Consider the following 27,104-nt stretch of genomic DNA (forward strand, 5'->3'; position numbering starts at 1 on the left):
GTCTTGGGGGGATATAGAAGAAAGGCTGAGTTTCACTTGGTTTGCTGTGGGACGCCAGGGCCCTTCTATTTAGACACGTGCTGAAGTTTCAGTTCCTGGTTGATAATCCCATTGGTCTCTCCTTGTTTCTATCTGGCCCTGGCCTGTCTTGAGTCTGGTTGCACAGGGTATTATTTTTCCTTGGAAATGTCTTGCCTTTCTACTTCCCTACATCCTAGTCATTTCCTCAAAGGCGACTTTCAATGTCACCTCCTCTTTGTCGCTTTCATTCAGCAGTGACACATTTCAGAGGTTCTCTTTAAACTTCCAGAAGCAGCTGCCCCCAGACAGCAGGTGCCTTATGTCCTTCCTCCCATTTCCCTCCTACTCTAGACGTCCTGCAGGACAAGATTCCTGTATGCTCAACACCCAGGTCTGTACTCGGCACACAGAACTTTCCACGATTGTCCAATTGATATATTATTAGGGCAGTAGAGACATTTTCCACGATTGTCCAATTGATATATTATTAGGGCAGTAGAGACAAACACTGCCGGAAGACGTTTGTTTGAAAACACACCCCAAGCATTATCTCCCTATTCTGTCCTATGCTAGTGTGGTATCTTTTGCAGATGTTATCAGCGTTAGACGCCATACTGCCCTCAGCTGTGGCCTGGGGTGTGACCAGCCTTCCAATCCCGCCTTATCAGGGCATCTACTGTGGAACATCCCCTCCAGGAATCCTGGTGGTTGCCTGGAAAACACCTCTTCAAGTTCCCTGCACTTTAATTTCACCGTGATATGCAGATGGAATCGTTAGAACCCTTCTTAAGGCCCCAGTCCGGAGGTGTGAATAGGGCCCTCGAGAGGACTCCATAATAAACGCTGACAGTGGCCATGTCCTCAGGAAGGCAGAGCTCGACACCGTCCTCAAGGCTTCCTTGGCTTCTTTCCATTCCTGGGCCAAGCTCTGGGCTGAAGCTGTGTGTGAATGTCTTTGAGGGACGGTGGCCTCGGGCATTTCTGGGCGCCTTCCCCTAGGCCCTGGTCCACAGCCCTGGCCGGGGAGCCCGGGAGCCCAGTGGCGCGGCCTTGGCATGCTAAGTGGCAGCACTGGGACGCCTTTGTTTCTGAGGCCGGTTGTCCTCTGCATTCAAATGGGTAGCTCTCCCACCCGCTCCTCCGCGAGGGGACAGCGCCCCGCGGCGATGTGTCCCCGACACCTGGGGACCCTGAGAAGGCGTATAAGGGGGTGCGCAGAGCCCCCCAGCCTGGGCACCTGCATGGGCTCAAGGGGGTCCCGCTGCCCGCTGGCCCAAGTCTCGCGGTGCTACGGCTCGGACCCGGGAGCCGCGGGCCCGGCACCCCCACCGCTCCACAAAGGCTGAACCCGGAGGAGGCCCGGGAAGGGAGGAGCGCGGGTGCGCGCGGAGGAGCGGGGAGCGCGCGGGGCGCGGGGAGCAGCGCGGGCAGGAGCGCGGGGCGCTCTCGGAGCGCGGGAGCGCGGGGAGCACCGCCCGCACCTTCCTTTGTGTGGCGCGGCCGCGGCGGCGCTGGCCCGCGCCGGGTCCCCGTCCCCGCCCCGCCCGGCGCGCCGGTCCCTCCCGGCAAGATGGCAACCCCGGCCGCCGTCAACCCTCCGGGTGAGTAGCGGCCGAGCGGCAGGCCCAGCCTGAGCCGCGCAGCCCGGGGTGGGGAGCGGCCGCCGCCCGGCAGCCTCAGCATCAGCACCGGCCGCGGCATCCTCATCCCTACATGGTGCCCAACCTGGTCCCGCCGGCGCCCGCCGCTACCGCGGGTGACTCGATGCTCGCCCGCGGGCTCCAGAGCCACGGGAGCTGGCGGATGCCAGGTGTCGCGCCGAGCGAGGAGAAAAGTTTGGAGCGGGGATTCAACAGGGCAGAACTCCTGGGACTCTTCGCCTGTCGGCCCCGCCTCCCCAGCGCTGCCTTTGGCGGGGTTTACACCTGGTCACTGTATATGTATCCCAGTCCTTTCTGGACACGAAAAGCCTAATTGGTCATAAGGTAGACTGAAGCAGCCCCGTCCCTGTCCGATTGCCTGCTGCCTCCCAGGGTACAGCGTGTGACCACTAGTCTCATGCTGGCAGATTAGAAAAATGGAAGGAGTTCATGAATGAGTGGGAGTGTTGGGCTGCTGTGGTGGGGGAGCCCTATTGTCGTTGGCAAAGTTCCCCGTGGTATCATGCAAGGCTGCGAAGATGGGACATGCGAGCGCCCCCCCTCCACCCCCCATGCAAGTTTTAGGTCTTGTGTTGTCTCCTGTGGGCCTGGAGAATCATAGGTCGCTGTGGATGAGGTAGGGACAGTCAAAGAACTCAGACCCCAGGAAAGCCCAGTGAAAGAGGTCTTGTGTTGAGGTTCAGACCTGGTGGGGTGAACTACCAGAATGCTTATGAGAGAAGAATGTCTTCAAAGTTATGAGTGGAAGATCCCTCTATCCAAGTTGGTTGGGGAAGGTTGAGGGTGGGGGATTGTGACCGTGGACACTCTAGCTGGACTTTGCAGAAGGTGCAGTTTGAAAATGGGGAGACACAGGTTGAGAGACATTGCAGGCATAAGTCATGATGGGCAGGCTCTAAGCACAGCCTGAAGGCCAGTGACTGAGGTGTGAGAAGGAACAGAGGGACTTAGCGTTGAGTTGCATGGGTGTGGCCAGGCGCAAGGGGCCTTGAAAGACAAGGACTGTGACTTCCTCTTCGGACGTAAGAGAGGGTTTTAAGTGGTCCTGAGCAGAGGAGCCACATGATTGCCACTTTCCTGTAAGGCTGATTTGTCAGATGTGCTGGGGTAACGTAGACGGTAGTAAGACAAGAAGCAGGGACAGCGTTGAAGGGAGATAGAAGAAGGAGGTCAGACTTAGGTGTAGTGGCTTGAACAGAGGAGAATGAAAATACCAGGCGCAGACAGAGTGTGGGATCCGACCTTCTTTAGACTTGGGGTAAAGGCCAACAGGAAAGCCAGAACACACAGAGGCCAGTGCCTGTGGGGGCAAGGAGGTGATGAACCTTTATAATTCCAAGGAAGGAGGCTCTTGAACTGAAACAGGCAATCCTGGAAGAGCAGGCATGGAGTCCCAGTCTGGAACACTGAGTGGGTAGATGACTGGCATAAAAACATGGCTGTGTCATTTTAGTTACCATTGAAGTACTTTCAACCTATTCTGCTGCCTAGAAATCAATAGAAAATTAATAGATTTAACTGTAATGAGGTGAGAAAAAGCAGAGGAGAAAATGAAGATGGTTGAGTTGAGAATAGGCTTCTATTGGGAAAAAGAATAAACACTTTGGTGACTTACATAACTCATCTACCATTACATCACTGTTGGAAACTGCTTTGCCCATCACATTGCTCTCTATGCTATATGGAATAAAGACTGGACAGTCACCCAATGTGCCAGAGCCTTGACCTTGGAATTTAGAAGGAGTGTTGTTGGTCAGCACCTGGTCAACTTGATACACTGTAATCCAGGTCTTTTCTCAGTAGACAGACAGAAATACCAGAGATCCTGACCCTGCTGAGAGTTTCTCAAGGAAAATTTCTTGCAGTGATTAACTAGTCTATCATTTACCATCATTTCTTTAACTGGTCCTCTGTGATGGCCTTTGGGCCTGTAGGAAGTCTTGGTCTTGCACCATATAAGGCTTTAGCTTCTTTGGGGGCAGAAGAGTTAGTTTTAAGGGATACGGTTAAGCATGTGAGATGAAGAGAGATATTTCAGATTGTATGAGAAATTTCCACCGGGCTAGCTACTCACGCCCATGAGCATAAGTCACGTGACATTTCTTTGGATTTCTCTTCCTACCTCCACCCTCTCCCTAGATGTTGCTTTGCACAGATTAAGAGCTTGGAAAACACAGCTAGATGGACTTAGAGGTGGCACAATTAGTTTCTGCAGCTGATCTGTTCTCAGAATGCCATGGCCACCTCCCATACCCAGCAGCTGACCACTGCACTCCAGCTGAACATTTGCAGACACTGTGATGTGGTGCAGTGGTGCATTCTGGGACCTCAGCAATGGTGGATGAAACTGGGTCTTTTCATGTATGCCACTCCATTGCTTCAAACCTTACTCTGGTCCTTCTGCTTGAGATTCAGGTTAGCATTCTACCAGTTACCCTCTGGGCACAGAGGTCTCTGGAGGAAGGGATGGCTCCCAGGTATTTCCATAGCTGTTGATATCTTGCGGCTTCTAAGTCATTCCCACTCTATACACTGGTCCCCTACTATTGTAGTGGCTGAATTTGCTCTGTTGTGTCTGACCAGGGATGATGTATATTCATCTCCTGGAATAGAGAAAGGAGTTCTAGAGCTCTGTGTAAGGGTGTTGTTCTACCCTTTAAAGATGATATTTAAGCATTTCTGATTTTTATGAAATTGTGCAGGTTTGAATTAGCTACATGCATTTGAGGTGTCTGCTCCTGACATTACATAGTTTAAAAGGAGCCAGTGTCATGGTTCCTTTTAAACGTTGGTGCAAAGAAGTCAGGTCCACATTCACGCGGAGCAGTCATTAGCCTTACACATTAACTGGAAGGTCTCTGGAATGAGTTTTACAGAGTGACTAATAAGACTCGTGATGGTTAAGCTCAATTCTCAGCATGGTTAGAATCACCTAGGAGACACACCTCTAGCATATCAGTGAGGGTGTCTCTTGAAAGGCTTAACTGAGGAGAGAAGACTCACCCTGAAAGTGGCAATAGCATCCTATGGGTGGGGGTCCTGAGCTGAGTAAAAAGGAGGACATGAGCTGAGCGCCAGCATCCATCCCTCTCTGCTCCCTGACTGAAGATGGAATGTGACCAGTTGCTTCAAGCTCCTGCCCCTGTGTCTTCCCCACTGTGATGGGCTGTGTTCCCTTAAAAGTTCCTTTTGTCACGTCAAGAAAAGTGACTAATACAGCTTGTGTATGTTAAAGGAGTTTAAAGGTATGTTTTTAAAGAGGTTTGGGATTCCACTTTTACCCCCGGGAATTAGCTAGTATATCCCTTTGGTATTTTAATGTGTTACTGATTATAGAGAATAGGAAGGTTGTTTGGACAGGTTACTGTAGATTAGAAAGTGTTTGGAATGGTTCGACTGTCTGTTGACTATCTTTGGTGTGTCAAACCCTCTTCAGGATGCAGAGTAATGTATGAGAAGATGAGGGGGAATGTCACTTGACTTCAGTGAGTTCAGAGTCTTAGAAAGGAGGTATATACATTGCCCAACTTTATTTTTAAACAGGTGAAATCATGGGGTTAGGAGGATGGCACGGTGGGGAGAGTGTGTTTGCCGTACAAGCTGAACATCTGAGTTCCAGTGTACATCACACACATGAAAAAACACGTTGGCTCGGGGTGGGGCATCGAGGGGACAAGAAGGACATTGCTGGGGCTTGCTGGCTGCCAACCTAGCTTTAGGTTTAGTGAGAAGCTTTGTCTTGAGGGAATATGGTGGAAAGGGATAGGGCAGGACCCTTGAAATACTCCTGTAACCCCCGTGAACATTGAATGAATGGGTGTGCTCCCATACATGTGATCATACAACACACACACACCAAAAAAATAAATAAAAATAAAACACCACAGTAGAATGAAGTGAAAGCTGACTGGGTATATATGTATAACAAGGGCCCTCTAGTAGCCTAATGGGGAGGTGGCTTCAGAAACCAGGCCTTTTGTAGAGGGACACATTGACTTACAGAGTAATTTTAGAAGGATTATTTGAACTGGTATTGAGGGGTAAGGATAGACATATATGTGAATGTTTGGGGACTGTCAAGTCATTGTCTCCTCATGCTCTTGGGAATCTTGCAGAGCACCCGAGAATATGCAATGGATTTATAGCTTCAGAGAGATGCATGCTGTGCTTGCAAACTGTCCAGCCTTGGGTAAAGTTGGAACACCAAAATAGATGGGCTAGTAAAATGTGTCAATGTTATGAAGAAATGGTACCCTGAGATAAGTAACCAAAGGACCTGATTTAGATGGGAGGATTGGCCAAAGCCTTGTGAAGTCAGTGAAGGTCTGTATGAGAAGCTGACCTTTAAATCTGGCTTTGAGGAATGAAGAGAAGCATGAAAAAGACCGTTCCCACCCCACCCCCACCCCCAGGGCTGACAGGGAGAGGCTCCTGCAGAGAGCCCATGGTAAGGAAGAATTGGTAGATTGGAGCAACCAGAAAGGACAGTGCTGCCAGACAATGATGAGCAAAGACAAAGGTAACATGAGAGGCTGGAGGTGTGAGAAGAGGCAGGCTCCTGGAAGGCCATGGATCTTGGGTTCAGGTTCCAGTTTGATTCTAAAGGTAGTACCAAGCTGTTGAGGGCAGTGGGCAGGGGAGATAGATGGTTCAGTACACATATCCAGGGACTCATCTTGGATTCTGTGGTAAGCAGGATGAAGTCTTCCATGAGAGGTGTGGACTTGGATATGGGATGTACATGTATGCAGCAGGGACACTCTGCTGAACAACTCGAGGGCGCTAGTTACATCCTTGTCCTTTGCAGTTGGGCAGGGCATGTTCTCTTTGGGGCAGAGTCATCCTGACTTTAGGTAAAGCGTTGGGGGATGAGTGCTGAATGAGTCCCAGGCTTCTGTCCTGAGAGCTGTGTGGATGGAGGTGCTGAGGAGAAATGGGGTGAAAGTAGCCAATGGGGGCATCCTGGAGGCTTCAGGATGAGACATTTGTGTTGAGGGAATCAATGGAGTTGTCATAGAGGCCTAGACGTCTGGGCTGAAGACATAAACAGAGATGATAGGCAAACCAGCACAGAGACCCACAGGTGCTTCCCGGGGTAACAGGGGTCACAGAATACAGAGTTTTGGGCTGGAAACTGAATTCCCAATCAGGGCTTCTGGCCACTGCCTTGTTATGGCTTTGCTGAGATGCAGTGTGGTACAGAGTCAAAGGGAGGCAGTTTCTGCATCTTTCCACATCTTCACTCATTTCCCATGTGTGTATATGGGTCTAAGGCCTGTGCTGGTGTGTGATGTAAGCAAGGGATGAGAATAGTTAGAGCTTCTAGAAGAATATTCTGTGTGACAAGGCCACAAAGTTTCCAGAGCCATGAGCCATTCCTCGGAGGGCACTGATAGGAGCTCTTCCGGCTGGAAGCTCAGTTTCCTACATACAAGGGACTTTGTGTTTCAAGGATAAATGCCATTTCCCATTCCTTATCAAGATTCTTCTGTCAGTGGTAGCTGCTGCTGTATCTGGGCCCCTCTCGGAGTGATGAATTGCTCACCTTTCCTTCCCTACTCCCTCCCCTCTTCACACCTGGCCATTTTCTCATCACAGCTCTTTTCTCTGCTGTGCTCAGTGTAAACTCCACTCCCTTAGGGAAACCCACCTGGAGCCTTTTATCCAGGTAGCATGTTCATGCAGTGACTTCCTCCAAGGCATGGTTGAGCACCTCTACTCAACTGAAATTGAATGGATTGTGTGGTTCGGCGATTGTTCTCATATCCCTGGTCTGACCCAAAACCTAGGAAGGGAGGAAGTGCACCTGTCCCTGTAACCACACAAGTCCCTGCTGTACCGCTTTCCACTTGGTAAGGTGTTGTTAGTGAATGGATACCAAGGAATTGTCTTATTCATGTGTGATTCCTTTACCTGCCTTGAAAAACAAAACAAAACAAAACAACAACAACAACAACAACAACAACAACAAAAACCCACCCTGTATGTCTGCATCTCTGAGCTGTGTAGTTTAGAGCTGACTTTTATTTCTGATCATTTGATTTTAGTACGGACATCCTATCAGGATAATCCCTAACCTGACCAGTTCCTCTAGACTTTATATAATAAGGCAAGAAGTTGTGCAGCCCACAGAAACTTACAGTTTCTAGGCCAGATGGAGAGGGCTGGTGGTTGGAGTGGAAGGATGTTTAGTAAAGCCCCACTGAGGTCCTCTTGGAAGAACCTCCTTGGTGTTATTGGTACCTGGGTAAACACAGTGGGATCAAAGGAGCAGGTGTTCTTTCCAACATCAAACACTCAGTGGGACCCTTTGGTGTCCACTTTGCTCATCAGAGCCTCTCTGCCTGGTGAGTCATTTTCTTGCCTGGACCTTTGAATCACCCTAATTGTCACATGACTGAAGAGTGGCCAGGGAAGGTGCGTGGTTGCCCTGTGTAACAGATTGAGATGTAAGTATATTAGCAATCGTTTTCGTTGCTGTGATCAAATAGTAGACAGAAAACATTTATTTTGGCTTACAGTTTGAGAAGGTCTAATCTATGATGATGAGGAGTATTAGGCTATTTGCTCTCATCTGGGCATGACAGCAGAGATGGGATGTTGCTGCCCGGATGGCCTCCTTCTTTTTTCCTTCATGGGATAATGCCACCCACTTTCAGGGATTGGTCTTCATTCAGTTATTCCTCTACAGAAAGAGCCTAATAGGCCACCCAAATTTGTACCTCACTAATGCCCTAGGTGTTTAATTCAGTTTAAAAAATGTGTGTGTGTGTGTGTGTGTGTGTGCGCGTGCGCGCGCGCGCGAATGCAAGTGTACCTGTGCTGTGACGTGGTATGGAGATTAGAGGACAAGTCTGTGGAGTTGGTTCTCTTCTTCCACCTCCTTGTGGGTTCCAGGGATCAAACTCAGGTCTTGAGAGTTGCATGGCAAATGCCTTTACCCAATGAGCCATCTGTACCCTGTCTCACCTATTTCTTAAACCTATCAAGTTGACAAAACTAACCATTATAATTACAATAGTTTTATTTCTGTATTTTAGGCAAACAGCAAGAAGTCCAAAGTTAATTTATGCTCTCAATATTTTACCCATAGTTATAAAAAATATATTCTCTTAACTTTCCTTGAACACTCTCATGAGTCAGATGGACACCTGGGCTTAGAGGTTGCAGGTGTGTATGTGTACCACATCTCAATTGAGGACATTTGCAATGCTTAGAGACATTCTCCCTTGTCACAGCTCCTGGGTTGGAGGTGATACCAGTATCTGTGATACAGGCCACGAGGCTGTTTAGCAGGCTCTAGGGCGTAGGGTGACCACTTCTCCACACTAAAGTATCCAGACTCACTTGCCACTAGAGCTGTTGATAAGCTCTGGTCTGTGGGGATAAACTTGTCCAAGGCCTCTGGAGAGTGATGACTGGAAAAGATACATCTTTGTGTGTGGTTCATAAAGGGGCAGGCTTGCAGAAAATAGGACAACCTTGAAAGCAAGGAGATACCCCTCTCTTCTTTTAAGATTGGACTTGGCTGTGTAGCTCAGGTTGTTCTTGAATACTCCATCTTCCTGCCTCGGCCTCCTGAGTGCTAGGATTACAGGTGTGTACCACCACACCTGGCTTAAGATGACGCCTTTGAGATAGTTATGAAGTCCATGATGGAAATTAATTTCAATGTGAAATAACAGAAGTGCAAGAAGTTTTCCTTATTTTTAGAATGGCATTGGTAATTCTATCGCATCAGCAATTTGAAATGAGGCATAGTCTGGAATCGTTTGCCATAATTTGATATGCCTGACGGATTCCAAGTCCTCCAAAGAATAAAATGAATGAATGTGATCAAGGATCACAGCTGTGCTCTCTGATTTTTTTAAAAAGCATTTCACACCAGAAAACTTCCAATTCTATTCAACCAGCCTCCCTGAACACGGCCCCTCTTCCCTGAGCAGAGGGCAGTGTGCTGGGGGAGAGGGGCATGAAAGATGCTGATGAAACAGGCTGGCAGCATGTGGTGTGGACTTAGCCAGTTCCTACATCAGGCAGCCTTGGGACAGGTTTATGCAAATTTATGCAAATGCTGGTTGTCATTGGTGAGCAGAGGAGATGTGGATTATCCTGATTCTTTCCTGCAGGCATAGTAAGAAAGCTAAAGGAATGTCTTTCGGGTCTACAGCACTGTGGTGGCCAGAGAGTGTGCCTTTTCCTAATCAGTATCTCCAAGGGCAGGTCTGTGTTTCCAGCTGCCTGCTGGGTCTGTGGGGTCCCACAGATCCCACAAAGCTTGTGTCTCCCTAGCTTACTCCTCCCCCTGGTCCCCCGTGGCTGCTAATGGCACCACACTCCATTCATTGGTTCAGGCCAGACATTAATTATTTTAATTGCCTATCCACCTAATTAAACAAATATTAATTGAATGCCAACTGTGTGTACTCACAGTGGTGTGCAAACCCAGGCATGGCTTCTGCTTTCACTGAGCTTTGCTGTGTGGCTGGTGAGTCAGCCATTTATTAAGTGATCAAATGCACAAGACATCATTAAAAAAGGTATGGTGAGAGAAGAGGGTCTTTGTTTTCTAATGCAGCATGACGCTATTGAAGTAAATACACCAGGGGTGAGTGATACACAGGGGTCCCTTCTGAAAAGATCTTTGTGGCAGCTGAGTGAGGAACATGGGTGGCGGCCACAGGCAAACCAGGTGAGGAGATCTGCTGGGAGCTCCTTCAGTGGGTCTGGGCCAGGTGATGGAGCCTGCAGACATTTGGGGGGAAACTAGTAGAGCCAGTGGAAGAAATGATGACCAGGAGGCAGAGCGCAGCAAGCTCCTGGGTTAGCCATCAAGTTGGTATCATTTCCCCGTAGACCCTGAGATAGAAGGTGTTAAGGCTTCTTGGGGTTAAGGACTTCACGTAGAGAGGTCGTGAGTTTGGTCTCACCTGTGAGACTGAGGTGCCTCCGGTTCAGAGGTGGATTTACCGGAAACCTGAGTATTTCATTCCACATCCACCCCACCCACCTTGCAAGCAAGACTTTTCTCTTTTTCTTCTTTCCTGTTTTTTCTTTTCTTTTCCCCTTCCTTCCTTCTTCAATTTCTGCTACATAATTGGTACTTAATAAATGTTTATTGGATGAATGAATGAATTTGGAAAACCTCCTAATTCCCTAAATTTTAATTTATGAGGAGAAACATGTTTACTGCAGGGGATTTTTGAATGAAGTTGGTAACTTCATTTCCTGAGGTCCGCAGACAGCTTGCAGGGTGGCACAAAGAGACTTGGATGCTCATATCTCCCTCCAGTTGCTGATATGGATGGTTTATGGGTTTCTGCATCGTTTGAAAACAAACAGCAGGCAGGATGCACTATTTTTTTGTTTGTTTGTTTTCCTTATCCCCTTTTATTAAAAATAGATTCTTTTCTCATATAATTTATCCTGATTGCAACTTCCCCTCCCTCTACTCCTCCCAGTTACTCCTCACCTCCTCACCCCTCCAGATCCACTCCCTTTCTGTCTCTTACTAGAAAAGAACAGGCTTCCAAGAGATAACAACCAAATACGACAAAATAAAATATAAGATAAAACAAAAAAAAACCATCACATTGAAGTTGGACAAGGCAACCCAACAGGAGGAAGAGAGCCCCAAGAGAAGTCACAAGAGTCAGAGACCCACTCATTCAAACATTCAGGGGTTCCATACAAATACAAACCTGAAAGCTACACTATATACGCAGAGGACTTGGTGCAGACCTGTGTCGGCCCTGTGCTTCAGTCTCTGTGAGCTCGTATGAGCTTTGCTCAGTTGATCTAATGGGCATTGTTCTCCTGGTGTCCTACATCCACTCTGGCTCTTACACTCTTTCCACCTCCTCTTTCTCAGTTTCCTGAGCCCTGAGGGAAGAGATTTGATGGAGACATCCTATTTAGAGCTGTGTGCTCCAAGATCTCTCTCTCTCTCTCTCTCTCTCTCTCTCTCTCTCTCTCTCTCTCTCTCTCTCTGCATAATGTCTGGCTGTGGGTCTCTGTATTTGTTACCATCTGCTGCAAGAGGAAGTTTCTCTGATGATGGCTGATTAAGGCACTGATCTGAGTATAGCAGAATATCATTAGAAGTAATTTTATTGTTGCTTACTTATTTATTAATCTATTTATTTATTTATTTATTATTTGTTGGCCAATAGTATTTGGTTTTACAGTAGGTCTCTGGTCTAATCTTGGGTTCTTGGTCACCCAAGCAGTATTGGGTATGGATTCCATCTTGGAGAGTGGGTCTTAAGTCAAATCAGACATGGGTTGGTGACTCCCACAAGCTTTGTGCCACCATTGCCCTAGCATATTTTGACACAAGACAGATTGTAGATCAAAAGTTTTGTGTTTACGGATTTCTTTTGTTAGTGTGCAGAGTACCTTCCTGTGCCAATGACATTAGAACATAGGGGTAAAGGTTCTGTGTGGGCACCAGCTTGCCCTCTCCATGTTCAATGAGTTGTGTGGGTGTTGTCTTCAGTAATAGGACCTTGCTGTCAGTTTGTAGAGAGAAGTCTGTTGTCTTAGCAACAGCCTGGGTTGTTTGGAGATTTCCATAGGATCCTTTCAGCCAGCAACTCAACTGGATGTAACCGGTCCTGGTACTGGAAGTTTCATTTGGTGACAAGAGATGGCCACTTGGACTTCATCTCCCTCATTATTTAGAGACTTCATTAGGATTGCTTAAATATATTTTAGGAAGTTTCCACTGCTCTAGGTTTCTATACCACCCCTCAAAGCCCCTCAATTCTAGCAATTTCTCCCCACATTCCCTCCCTCACCCCCATATCCTCTCCCCATCTGATTCTCCTGCTCCCATTCCCTCCCTGTCCCAGTCAACCTGCTTCCAGAGACATCCATCTGTTCCCCCAGTCCCTTCCTCTATACCTAATCTCTCTAGGTCTATGGATAATAGCTTGGGTATCATTTATTGAATGGCTAATGTTGGCACAGATAATAAGATATATACCATATTTATCTTTCTGGATCTGGGTTACCTCACTCGAGATGACTTTTTCTAGTTCCACAGGATACACTTTCTAACGCTAAGAACTTCCGTGTTTCTTAAGGGTGTTCCCCTGCAACGTTGCATCTGTGGCCCCGCAGAGGAATTTGTTGCTAATCTGACAGCACTATCTTATCTGTGGTCTGTTTTCATATTTTGCCAGTTGGTCCTTATCACATGAAACTTATTTTCTGATTCTGAGTTTAATCCAAGATTAGAAAACCCATTAAGTTGTGATGTCTCCTTTGATTCTGGAATCAGTTTTTTTAATTTTTAATTTTTAAATTTATTTTTCAGTTGTTTTAATTTTGTTCTTCATAACTTAAAACTCTTTGTCAAGTACTGATTCTGTCTGATGTGCCTCACAATTATAATGAGTTGTGCTTTATCCTATCTATCTGTCTGTCTGTCTATCTATCTAATCATCTTTCTTCAGATTTTAAGTATTACAAGCAGGAACACCACACAACTCACCATACAACTGGTATTATATCATGAAGTGACTTTTGGTAGTTGTTATTAAAAGCAAGTCATCGAGGTGTCCATATCAAGGTCGCACTGTACTTGGTTAAGTGAGGAAAGATGTCTTCTCTTGGGTTCTGCTCACCACAGTAAGTACACACAGAACAGAGTATAGGTCTTGGGGATTTTAACCTAAGAGCTTCAGGGTTGACACTTTCCTAAACTACATATCAACTTCATTTGATAAACAGAATAATTATAAGTTAACTATGTCAGGATTCTCTTACCTTTAATAAAGCCAAGAGACAGTTGAAGTGTTTAATTACCAACTTCCCTGACATACAAATTGAAAGGCTTTTCAGGTAAGCTGCCTGTGTGGAATGCCTGAATGAGCTCTGATTAACAGTAGGCTCTACAGTCAAGCAGTAATTATTCTGCTGTCCCATTCTTGGGTGCTGATGCACATCCATATTTAGATGCATATTTGTGTTTATTTTGGAAACTTAATTTCCTGCTTCCTTTAATTTCTTCTTAGACGGCAAGTTTGTACTTCATTCTGCTTAATTAAAAAATAAATAAATAAATTTCGGGGCTGGAGAAATGATTCAGCCTTTAAGAGCACTGGCTGCTCTTTTAGTGGACCTGGATTTGATTTCACCATCCACATGGGTAGCTCTCAGCTGCCTGTAACTCAAGTCCCAGGGGACCCAGTGCCCTCTTCTGGCCTCTGTGGGTTCTAGGCACTCATGTGGTTCTAGGCATTCACAGACATACATGCAGTTAAAATACTCATACATATAAAATAAATGAACAAAAAATTTTAAAAAACTTAGGGGATCTAATTTGCCTATAGAAATTTATTGAACTTCCCATTCGTAGAACTTTGTCTTGACACTCTTCCTTCTTTTCTCCCTTTGTCTTCCCTCTCTCCCCTTTCACCCAGCTTTAGCCTGTGTGTTGAAGGCTTGGCCACCGGACTGTGGTGCTGCTGGGAAGCGGTGGTACTTTAGAAGGTGGAGGGAGTCACTGGGGTGTGTGCTTGGGGAGGATAGTAGACGCTTGGCTACTCCTTCCCCCTACATTTCATGTCTGCCATGAAGGAGTAGTTCTGCCTTACTACCCACTCCCTGTCCTGACATCTGCAACAACAGAGCCCACCGCCCCGGACTGAAGCCTTGGATACCTTGCCTCCTTAGGTCAGTCCCAGGTAGCTCCTCACAAGGCCAGAAGCACAGTTGTGGTGAGGACGGCAGGGTCTGATCTTCCAGTGTTGGGTTGCTTCTCCTAACGCTATCACAGTGGTGTGGCACATGGCACTGGGCTTGGAACCAAAGGACCACATGTTTTGTTGAAGAGAGGGGCTCCCTGGTAACACCAGAAGCATGGTCTTCCCTTGGCACTCTGGGACTCCTGGGCACATTTGATCACCAGCTCCCCCTCTCTAGGCAGTCTTCCTCTACTCTCATTGTGGGAGATCTTTGGGGTCCTGGATCTACTATCCCCAGGGTGCTGGTCCATTGGTGCCCTGGTACTCCCTCTTTTCCCACCATCCCTTCAATGGTACAGAGGACGTAATCATGGCCCAAGCATATTTTTCCTCCCTATCCCCCATATGCTCTGGCCACCCATTATGCGTCTTCAGTTGATGGTCCAGGGCTGCTGGAGCTGGGCCTGGCGTGAACTCACCTCTGCAGTCACTTGGTACCCGTCTCCTTCCACCTCTGCCTGGCCCTCTCCTCTGCTTTGGTTAGGTCTCTACAGCACTGGAGTCAGAGCAAGGGCCTATTTTGTTCAGATTTATTCCATCTCTGTCACTCATATGTTCAATAAGTATTTATTAGCCGTCTACCCTTTGTTACTTTCAGCATTTGGTGTTGGGTGTACCCTGATTGCCAGGGACTGTGGCACAACTCCTGCCTTCAGTTCTTCACATTCTTGAGGCAGCTTTGTCCCCTTATCTCTCATGTTTAGCACTGGAGACAAGTCCTTTCCACACAGAACCTGTGCAGTCTGGTGTTATTAAGTCAGGGATTCTCAAGCCTGACCACACTCAGAGCTGCCAAGATGGCTGCTTCAACACAGAAGGATGCCCTGCTTCTGAGGTCCTGAGTCAATAAAGTAGGGTGGGGAGGGGTATGAGCTTTGCCTTTCGGACAAGTTATCATGTGCAGCGGCTGCTAGTGATGATGCAGAAAGCACACTTCAGGTCCACTCAGGGAAGTGCCAGTGGATCACTCCCTTGGTTCCTAGCTTTTGTGCTCATGAGCTCAGTGGCTTTTGTGGTGGTCAGCTGTGGTCGCCCCATCTCACGGATGAGAAAATGGAGGCTTAGATAGGAGCTAAGCCTTGGGATCTGTTTGCTGGCTTCCGTGTTTGAGGCAAGAGCAGAAGAGAAGAGACAGTTAACAAATGAACTGAATGAGGAGTCATGAGCAGAGGGATTAGCCGCGTATGCAGTAGCAGGGAAAGGGTGGGAAGGGTCTGCTTGCAGGGCTGTCCCTGGCTGTGGCTGAGTATCCATGGGTACCCTGTGCTCATAGACAACTGTGCCTCCTTTCCTTGAGCTTCCATTTGTTCATCTCTAGCCTAAAGACTTAGTCACAAAAGCAAGCGCTCCGAGTGTGCAAGTCACAGGACATCTTGGGAGAAAAAGCTGAAGAGTTACGGTCTTGATTCTCGGGGAATTTGAGTGCGTTTGGAAAGACAAGCATGAGATCTGTGTTTGTAAGCAGAGCGGTTATGGGTGGCAGGGGTGCTTTGCTGCAATCCACTGGTTTTAGAAGGAGAGGCGAAGTAAAAGGAGCCCTAGGGTTGCTAATATATGCTTGTGTGGGGAAAGCCCGAAATGACAGGACACTGGCAGCAGATAGCTAAGACACCTCCCCTTACCCCTCTCCCGCCTACTATCCACCTAGTTCCTTGAGTCTCTTTCCCATTCTGTCATCTCACACCATGGACCATTTTGGATCTGTTTGAGTTCTTCGATCATATTCTCTTCTTGGTTAAGAAATTTCTTAGAAACATATGATGATGATACATTATCAACATGTAAATATATATTTATATTTATTCCAATAAAAATGACAATTTTCCTTGGAGTGTCAGTGAGATATGGTAGGAATAATAGAACCATTTCTGAGATAGATCTCTGTTTATGCCACTTGGGGTAAGTAACTTAATCTTTCTGGATCTTGTTTTCTGTCCTTATTGTAATGGGGGCGGGGGACAGTACCCATTGCTCAGCAGAGAATCCACATGTTGGAGGATTGTTATGGGCATGCAGTGTGATAAACATACGTAGGGTAGTGCCTGACACTTAGCAAGGATGAGCAATGCATGTTGCTCTTTCTCAAGAGGAAATAGGAAATGTCAGTGTGCATGGGGAGCATGTGGATTATTTTCCAAGTTCAGATTATTAAACACCTAAAGGTAATATAAAGAACATCACTCTAGGGCTGGATACATGGCTGAACAGTTAAGAGCACTGGCTGCTCTTGCACAGAACCTGGGTTCAGTTCCCAGCACCCACAATGGTGGTTCACATCTAATTCCAGGGCATTGAATGCTGTCGTCTGACCTCCAGGGCCCCAGGCACATACCTGGTACTCATACACTTATGCAGGTAAAACACCCACTTAAACACACAAAATAAAACAAATAAATCTAAAAATTTTTGAAAAGAAATACATTCATTGACCAGTCTGGCGATACACATAGTTTTCTTTCTCACATTGAGATGGAGTGGATAGCCTTGCTGGCCATCATCTGTCGCTGGCATAGATGGACAGCTGAACCTTCATTTTCCAGGTTGCCAAATTTGGGAATGTCCTTTTGTGGAGGATGCCACCTTTTCAGGAGTGGGCTTGGGTCTACTCTTGTATTGACACTGAGGATGGGGAGTCTTTCGTGGATCTTTTGAAGTATCTTTAGTTGGCATTTTGACAACATTCACAGTTGTGTGGTCTAAACCTTCTGTCCATCTACTCATGTGGAGATCTGTGGATTTGGACTCGTGTCTCATGCACTACTTGACTTCCCCATTTGCTGGAGGCCATTTGAAGTCACCCAGAGCCTGTGTCTTCCTCTTCTTCAGGTTACTTCTCAGGTACTTTGTGGATGCCGCCTAAGAAGGTCTGGACCTTTGCCTGTCGGAGGTTCTTTACTCTGCCCTTACTCTTGCAGAGTTGGTAGGTGGGCTGTGGAATGCCAGGCTTCAGACTGGTCATGGCATGTTCAAGGTGCTTCTCTGTTGCCTTGTAGGATCTGATGATACCAATGTAGATTAGGGGTCTTTTGGATTCTCTTCCCTCTGAGGGGACCCCCTCACTCCTGAACACCAGGACTTTTTCTAGAGTATTGTCTTCTTCTCTAGGGTAGGCACTTGCAATCTAGAGATTTAAATTTTAGTTTGAATAATGAAAAATAAATACCCCCTTCTTATTTTTTTGAAAGTTTTGTATCTGGAATCCGGAATTAAGTGCCATTGCCTACCTATCTTTTCTCTCATTGCCCTCCCCTCCCCCCCCCCCCCCGCCTTACTACTTGATCACTTCTAGGAGATTTCATTTTATATATTATTTTTTACGACTTCCCATCCTTTCTGCCCAGGGAATAGGGCCAGTTCATTGGCATTTTGAATTAGAATTCCTTTCCTGTTGCTAATTGGGTGCCGGATAGGAGAGATGAAGTCATGTATTTCTTCTGTTATTGTCAACGAGAGGAAAGGTGACTTTGAAAAGAAGCATTTAGATAATTTTGTTCTGTAAGAGGAGATTTATTAATTGGATGGAACAACAAAATTCAGTGGTGTCATTAGACACTAGTATTTATACCTTGCAAAGAGTGATTTGAATTAAAGATAAGAGTCTGTCAAACCAAGGCAAACACAAGGAAGGTATGGTCACAGTATTAAATGGGTAAAAGTATATAAAATATATCCTACAGCATAAAGAAGGTCATTTTATCCCATTATTCATTGGTCTTGAACAACATCGTATGGTTGATATGATGTCTGGTGATAGTAGATTGCAAACCACATCTAATTGTTTCATTTTCTCCATCAAATCAATCCCACCTAAGTGCTTGCACTTTGAGCACTCAGTCTTTTGTTTGGGGAAGGTGCACCTTTCCCCTGGGGTCATTTATGCTGCCTTGAGCCTTTCATAGCTTAGAAAAATTAGAAACAAACCTTTGGCCTTTTTAAAGGCTGATTGTCACTTATCCAAGTGAGTTTTCAGGAAATTATAACTGAAAAATAAACCTAGTAAATCAGTGGTGTGTTATATAGATACTAAACACAGACAAATAGAGAATTGATGACTTAGAAAGTATGGTGAAGGAAATTACAGAGGGGTTAAACAGTGTAGCTCAGTTGATAGTACTTGCCCCACATACACAACCATGTCAAATAAATAATAAATAAATAGAAAAAAGAAGTTACAGAGAATCCAGTACAGTGGCAGAGTTAGAAATTATAAAAATAATGCTTCAGGTAATTGCAGTGTTCATGTGGCTTTGAGCCTTAGTTTGTATGATGGTTGGAATAACCTCAGTGAGGGACTGACTATACCAGGTTGGCCTGTGGACATGTCTGGGAGTGGAGGGGGGCAATTGTCTTAATTAGTTAGTTGATGTGGGAAGACCCAGCTTGCTGTGAGAAGCAGAGTGTGGAAAACTGTGAGATGAGAAGTCAAGCCGAACAGCAAGCAAGCATGCATGCATTCATTTCTTTCTGTTTTTGACCATGGCTGTGATGTGATGTGATGTGACTACCTGTGTGAAGTTCCTGTCTTGACTTCCCCACAGTGATGGGCTGTCGCCAGGAATTACAAACCTTAAGAACCCTTTGTCTCTTAGGGAAATTTATCACAGCAGCAGAAATGAAACTAAAACAGTTAGATTCTGGAACTACCATAAATCCTCAGCGAGATAAATAAAGAAGACATCTGAACCTAAAACTAAGGTAGTAAAAGTCCTAAACACTGAGAAAAACTTAAGACCTGTAGCAACAGTGAACACATTTGTGTGGCTGGGTTAGAGTAATCAACCACTTCTCACCTACCGCATGGAAGCCAGAAGATGGCTGTGCTGAAGACCAAATCCAGGACCTTGGCAGACCTCTACCACTAGCCTACACTTTCAACCTCTGTGCATAGATAATTCATCTTTCAGCAATGAGAAGGAAGTAAAAAAAAAAAAAAAGTAAAAAGTTAAGAGAACAGAGGCCCCATTAAATGAGATTCTAAAGGTTCTACTTGTAGAAGATGAAAAGTGACCTCAATGGAAATTTTCAGACATAAGGAGGAGGGATGGACAAAGAAAGTGATGAACACAAGAATAAAAATAAATTTGCTTTGACTCTCCATAACAACAACAGGCGCTGGATGGCGTGGCCAGAGGGAAAGCTGTGTGGTTCCACACTTCTACCTTTTGCTGTAGTCTGCATAATAATTATTCTAGAATAATCAGTAGCACATTTAAATCACCTTCAAATTAGTAGGACAAAAAAATCATAAAGAGAAGTCTGTAACTCCCTTCCCTCAACACAGCATGAACAATTCAGGGAAAAAAAGACTTGGGAAAATGGGTAGCAAGTGAGAGGTGACAGAAGTGAGTCTGAGTATTAAAATGGTCCCTACAAATGGATTCAACTTTGTGCATTAGGAAGGAAAGTGCCAGATTAAAAATAGATTCAATTGGGGTTGATAAGAGATGTTTAAAATATATTTTGGATTCCACTTTTGGCTTCAATTGTATAGATATTTTATTTCTTATGGAAGAAATTTGTATATTCATTCCTTGATATGTCTTATTTTTTTCATAAGTTGTATTTTAAAGATCCATTTAGGCCAAGTTAAATGAAAAATGGAGAAAATATTTTAAAACTATATGGTAATTTAAAAAATCAAGCTTTCATATATGTGTGTGTGTGTATACAAGTATGTATGTGTAACTGTATGTAAAACAGCTAGAGGAAGGCAGATCTCAAGGAAACATTTTTTGAAGTGCAGAAATGGACCATTTAAAAGTAATAAAAGGTATATTTCATAAAATCCCACTCAGATCCATTAATAACTGATGACATGGAAGCTGAAACAAGTGTACTTGTAGGGGTCATCTTGGCAATGACTCAACAGCCTAGTGACCTTGGCATGCTTGGGAAGCCTGCTGGTTTGCTGGTAGCAGGATGCAAAACATTGCCTTGTTTGTGGTGATGGTGAATGTACAAACGTGATTCCGGCACCAGGCATGCCCATTGACTTTCAGGCATTAATCACACTTAGAAGCGATGTCTACAGGAAACTATTTTACAGTGTCTTTTATAAAGGCAGAAGGGGTCTAACCGTTAAAAGTAACTGAGTCTGAATGTCCAGCAAGGGCAAAGCAAACCCACAATGGTTTGCATATGCAGCATTTTTAAGATTTATGCTTATTTTTAGTGTGTGTGTGTGTGTGTGTGCGTGTGCGTGTGCGTGTGCGTGTGTGTGTGTGTGTGTGTGTGTGTGTGTGTGTGTGTGTCCCTTGTGTGGGGGCCCCTGCAGAGGCCAGAAGAGAGCATCAGATCTCCTGGAGCTGGAGTTACAGGTGGTGGTGAACCACCTGATATGGGTGCTGTGAACCAAACTCAGGTCCTCTGGAAGAGCAGGAGGTGCTCTTAACCACTAAGCTATGTCTCCAGCCCCTAAAATATATTTTTTTTAAAATTTCAGACTATAATTTCACCATTTACCCCCTTCCTTTCCTCCCTTCAAACCCTGCAGTGTACCCCAACTTGCTGTCTTTCAAATGCATGACTTCTTTACAATACTTTTTGAGACAAGGGCTTACTGTGTTGCTCTGGCTGTCTTCAGTTCCTGTATTGAAGTGATCCACTGGCCTCCTGAGTACCTGAGTCTATAGCCTTGTACCACTGCACCTGGCTTATATATACAATATTTTTAACGGCTTACCAATTAGGCATTAAAGCATTCTCATTTTAAGTTTATTGATGGAGAAAAATCTTCATGATTTATTAACTTAAGCAAGTAAATTATATGTGATAATCCTAATTGTTCTATCATTTTAATATACTTATTTATAAATTTGTATATTTATTTGCATTTATACCTATATGGAGAAGGTGTCTTTTTCTGTGTGTGTGCTTGTTAACATGTGTGTGATTGCCAGTGTGTGCATGTCTGGAGGCCAGAGGTCAATGTTGAGGGTCTTCCTCTGTCACTCTCCACCTAATTTTTTGAGACAGGGTCTCTCACTGAACATCCAGAATGCCTTCTCAGCTAGACTGGCTGTCCAGCGAGCTCCTAGGATCTGGCTATCTCTGTCCTCTTCCCCCTCATGCTATACATGTGGGACACCATGCCCATCTCTTAGGTGGGTGCTGAAGATCTGAACTCGGGTCCTCATGCATGTGTGGCAAGCACTGTGCCTGCAGAGTCAACTCCCCAGCCCTGAAAAGTCATACTTCTATGTACAACTTTTTGTCTTTGTAGAGTTCCTAGCATTTTTGGTCCTGCACCTTATTATAAAATAAAATACATTTAAAGAGACTGTAATCCTAGATTGTGTGTTGCATTTTGTGTTATGTGCCTAGAATGCATTGTCTTTTGCTTCAGACGTGTGTTGGTTTGCATGCATTATCCACTTGGCCATGTGTGACTTCACACGTGTTTCTCGGCCTTGACCTTTGACTTCTTTATCCGTAAAATGTGCATGATGATCCCTAGCTCACAGAAGAGCAGTGTGTGTCAATGAGATGATGCATGTGGCCTGTTCAGTCCAGCACCTCACAGAGTCCGTGGCCGGAAATAGTGCTGCCATCGTCGCCACCACTCTTGATCTGAGACCGTTTCCCAAGTGGTTAACACCCACCTTCTTATTACTTGAACAGCGGCCATACTGAGGACAACTCAAAACACATCCTTCATGCTAAGGACACTTATGTCATTCTGAGTCACAGCATTGGTTATGTCAATGTCCTTTTCATTGGCTGTTGAGCTAAATACACACTTGTCTTTGATCTAGCCTGTGGATGTCTTTGCCAGTGTCAAATTGTATGAACAGCAGTCTCCTCACACACAGCTTTGCTTTCTGCAGTTACCAAGGGCCAACAGGGTCTAAAACTATTAAGTGAAAATTTCCAGAATCATCAGTTTACAAGTTTTATTATAATATGCTGTTATAATTGTTCTGTCCTTAATAATAGTTACTGCTGATCTCTTACTGTGCCTGATTTATAGGTTGAACTTATTGTGGGTATGTATGTAAGAAAATATAGTGTATCTAGGTATGGGTGTTCTGCATTCTTCTGTGCCTGCACTGAGGGTGTTGGAACAGATCCCCTCTGGTCCAGGTGGTACTGCTGTTCAGTCCTGGAATAAAAGACACATGGTGATGTTGTATGGTCAAAAATATTACTAAGAGATATGTTAAGATCTGACATATTAGTGAGATTTCTAATCTCTGTCCATATTAGTAGTGATATTCTATAAATATTGTAGAAGCAGTTCATTGTTTATTGAATATGTGAGTTTAGGGATGTGGTGTGTGTATGTGTGTGTGTGTGTGTGTTTGTGTGTGTGAGAGAGAGAGAGAGAGAGAGAGAGAGAGAGAGAGAGAGAGAGAGAGAGAGAGAGAGAGAGAACATGAATATATCATAGAATAATTTGCCAGGATTCTTGTATCTCTAAAAGAGAGCCCATTTTAAACAAAATTAAATAAACCATAAAACTTGGTGCTTAGATGGGCATTTGGCTCGGCCCCGATCCCTCATGTTAGTTTTATTCTCTGGCAGGTCCCCTCGAGGTTGTGGCTCAGTTACATCTCATCATTGGGATATCCAGCAGAGGTCCTGGATAGGAGGGCCAACTGACAGTCCTAGACTAGTCTTTGGTCAAAAGATATGTTCTCTGAGTGGTTAGATGTGGGCATGTTGTGGGAAGATCTCCCGGGTGCAGATTTATCTGAATCACAGGGACCAAGAAAAAGAGGGGGCATGTGTCAAATAAGACTCTCAATGTTATCTTGTTACCAAAAGGGTGGAGGGCCCAGGATAGGCAGTGCAAAGGGGGGTCCACTCTTGTACCCTTGTTGGTGAGGTGCTTCTGTGTGTCATGGGTTTGGGCTGATGATTTGCAGAGTTTTATGTATTGAGGAGACAGCCTCTGTGAACATCTTCACTGTCAACCTGCCTGTGTTTAGAACCACTATAAAAACACACCTCTAGGGAAGTGTGGGAGGGTGCTAACTGGGAATGCAGGTCCCGTCCTGAATGTAGTCGTATCCTTCTCTGGGCTGGGGTCCTGGGCTGTGTCAGAGCAGACAGCGAGCTGAACACCATCATGCACCTCTCTTGCTTCTCTGTGGACACAGTATGACCGGCTGTGTCACAGGGCTGTCACCCCAGGTGGAGCTGGTCTTGCCACCATGCCCTCCCTGCCATTGTGAACTACCCCTCCAAACTGTGAGCCAAAACAAACCGTTCCCTCCTTAGGTTGCTTTAGTCGTTCCCTCCTTAGGTTGCTTTAGTCGTTCCCTCCTTAGGTTGCTTTAGTCAGTTATTTTATCACAGCACGAAAACGGCCAGAGCCGTGCTCAAGAGGCTTGCGGCTTTGGCGGGATGGCAATGCGGTCACAGTTACATCCTCACTGCAGTCTGGGTTGAGGGCTCTCCTCAACAGCACCACTCTCTGAAGGATGTCTCCCTTCTCTGGGCATGCAGGGTGAAGCACAGACAACCACCTCTACGTGTGTGTGTGTGTGTGTGTGTGTGTGTGTGTGTGTGTGTGTGTTGTAAAATACCTTGAGCTACTGAGTCACATTCAACTTCTTGTGCCTTAGCTGTGGCACTAATGGATTTTTGGGTTTTGTGATTGAAATTTGCTCAGTATAGCCCCATGTACATTTCAGGGACTCAACACCATGAATGTTTGCCCTTCTGAGGAACCTGAAGTGCTGTGTGGTCTTTGACTTTAGAAGCCCATAGCTGACTTGCTGCTTCTGCTAGCCCAGCTTCCCATGTGGCTGGGCTGTCTCTGAAACCGGGAGGGTTTGTATGTGTACTGCTTTCCTCCACAATAACCACTTCTTCAGAAGAGCATGGGCAGGGCTACTTCTGAGTGGCCGTTCAAATCCACTACCTATTCGCAACCCCCAATCCATCCACAGTGCTCAATTGAATTAACCACCTGCTACAACACAAGAAAACACCACTTCCTGAGTATGTGGATAGAGAGGAAAGACAGAACAAGACTGCTTGCCCAGGATAGAGCCAGGTACTCAAAGCCTGTGCTTTTTGTTAAATATGAATTACTGGTTACTGTTTAGCCACTCCATGTCCATGTTGGGCCTTATACATTTGTTTTGAGCATAGCTATAGTAGCATTGGATTTCAGCTGTGTGTGTGTGTGTGTGTGTGTGTGTGTGTGTGTGTGTGTGTGTGTGTGTGTGTAGTGGGGCTGGGTCCAGGATCTAGGTGTCAATCAATTCAGTTGCTGGCTAGGGCTGTCTTTCTGGCTTTTGGACAGACACATTCTTTTTCTAGCCTCACCTGGCAGAGAGAAAGGGATGGTCTTCTCTCATAAAGTCACTAATCTCATTATGAGGGACTCACTTTAATAACTGTATTAGACCTGGTTACCTTTAAAAGCCTCCTTTCCAAATGCATCATTTCAGGGGTTAAGGCTTTAACATATGCATTTGGTGGGGCACAATTCAGTCCACAGCACCAACAAAAGTTATTTGATTAGATTACATTGTAAGTGACTCATACTTGGAGTGATAAGGTCACTAACTTGGGAGAGATGAGCATGAGGCAGTGGAATTAACAGGTATGCTAATCCAAGAAACTAGGGTTCTTCTGCAGCCCTGGTCCTGCTGAGGCCTAAGCAACTGTGTTTAGTGTCTTTCACCTGCTTTTATGAAGACATTTTAACTGCTTTTAGATTCATAGGTCTAATTGCTTCTGTATTAGACTTTCATACCATGATGCCCGCTCTGTTGACCCAAGAAATACAGCATTCTCCTCAAAGGGAGTTGTAGCTGAAGCTTTCTTTCTCCAGTCCTGCCTAGCCCCACAGACCCACAGCCACTTATAAAATAATCACTCAGAAGCCTATATTAATTAAAACTGTTCGGCCATTAACTCAGGCCTACCACTGGCAAGCTCTTACATTTAAACTCAGCCTATTTCTGTTAATCTGTATGTTGCCATGTGTTCCATGGCTTTACCTGTGTGCTGTTACATGCTGCTCCTTTGGCGGCTTGCTGGAGTCTCTCCTGACTCAGCCTTCCTCTTCCCAGAATTCTCTTCTCTGCTTATCCTGCCTGTACTTGCTACCTGGCTACTGGCCAATCAGCGTTTTATTTATCAACCAGTCAGAGCAACACATTCACAGCATGCAGAACATCCCACAGTAGGGAGCAGTTTATTCTGGAATCAGCTATGAATGACCGTGACTCAGGAACACAGATTTGATTTGTTCCAAATTCCATGTCACAACATGGTAACAGTTTCATGAAGGTTTTATAGTGACAAAGAAAGTCATCCCTTTTCAGATTCAGTGGTGGAAACACTAGGTAGGCCGTTACAGCAAAGTGGAGAAGTCTGTGCTGTAGGCCTCAGACGCTGTCTGATGACATTCTTAGCTTTTGGGTGGGTGGAAGATAGTGGTCTGTTAGTTAATATGACCCAAAGGTTTTACCTTGTAGTCACAGGGACGTTAGGTTAGACGCAGAGGTGGGTTAAAGAACCTAATATAAATTCTGATTAGTCTCTGAACCTGCAACATTCCAACCTCTCCACAATCACTGAAGTTCTAACCCATTGATCGGCCTAGTGGAAAGTTCAGGATAAGTACAGATCATTGCTGAGAACTTTCACACACAGCTCACAGGTGAGGGGGCTTTTGGAGGGGATGCTGAAAGCATCATCCATGTTCTCCCATGCCCTGTCACGCTGTCCTTCCTAACAATGTCATTGACATCATCTAATGAGGCCTGAGTGTTGAGGGCGATGTATAGTCTACATACAGAAGGAGTCAGCCTAGTACCCAGCTATCTGGGCAAGACAGCAAAGAACTAGATGAGGTCCCAGCATTCCTTGTCTGTGTTCTTAACCACAGTGTCACATGTAGTTTCACACATGGGAACCACCTCAGGTGCTTATAACTACCACCGCTGAGTGGAAACTGATGCTGAAGAACACCCAGGTCTTAGGAGAGGAGCCGATAGGACCTAGGTTCTCAGCCTTGCCTTCCAAGGTTTTTGAAGCAGCGCTCTTAATTTAGCAGGAGTGAATCCTGCCCCCTACAGGAAAGAGGAAGAACATGTGTCGAGGGCAGCAGAAACCATTAGCTCTTACCACACACAGCCCCCAACATCGGTCCCCTCTCGCATCATCATCATCCTCTCACGTTTTAATCTGACCTCTGGATCTAGAAGCAGCTGAAAATATTTTGCAGTGTGTAATGAGTTGAATCATCAACACTGGCGGGGGGGGAGGGGCAGGCAACCTTTATGCCTGGCAGAGTGTATATCACTGGAAGATCCTTTATTCTTAACATACTCTCTCTGTAGTCTAGGTCTCCTTTTAAGGTAGGAAGCATCAGAAAATAACAGCAGACTGGCAGCTTTGTAGAACAAAGGAACGGTGTAGATGGACACTGCTCATCGCAAGAGTGAGCTATTCAGTATGTGCTATTAAATATATATTTGATCTTCCCGTTTCCTTTGAGAGATATGAATGTCCTTTATATGCCAATTTTACAGCTGATGGCTGGGACTCTGTCAACTTCAGGATGGGGACTGGACTGGTTACCAGGTAGACCTTGGCAGGAAGAGAGGGTTGTGACTTTAAGCCCCATCTCAGACTCATGGAGAGGTTTCTAGTTTGCTTTCCTGTTGCTATGATAAACACCACGACCAAAAGCAACTTAGGGGAA

General features: G+C 45.5%; 1 protein-coding gene across 2 annotated transcripts in view; it reads left to right on the top strand.

Moving 5' to 3' along the window:
• Positions 1-1,467: 1,467 nt before the first annotated feature.
• Positions 1,468-27,104, top strand: part of Arnt2 (aryl hydrocarbon receptor nuclear translocator 2) — a 160,133-nt gene continuing 134,496 nt past the window's right edge. The window contains exon 1 of one of the 2 annotated variants that reach the window (XM_028873834.2): positions 1,468-1,622. In XM_028873834.2, the coding sequence (XP_028729667.1) occupies positions 1,592-1,622 (31 nt within the window). In that variant the 5' untranslated portion in view covers positions 1,468-1,591. The remainder of the gene's footprint in view (positions 1,623-27,104) is intronic. The other variant, XM_028873829.2, reaches the window with a different exon arrangement.

The sequence above is a fragment of the Peromyscus leucopus genome, chromosome 1 (assembly GCF_004664715.2).
Source record: "Peromyscus leucopus breed LL Stock chromosome 1, UCI_PerLeu_2.1, whole genome shotgun sequence".
NCBI lineage: Eukaryota > Metazoa > Chordata > Mammalia > Rodentia > Cricetidae > Peromyscus > Peromyscus leucopus.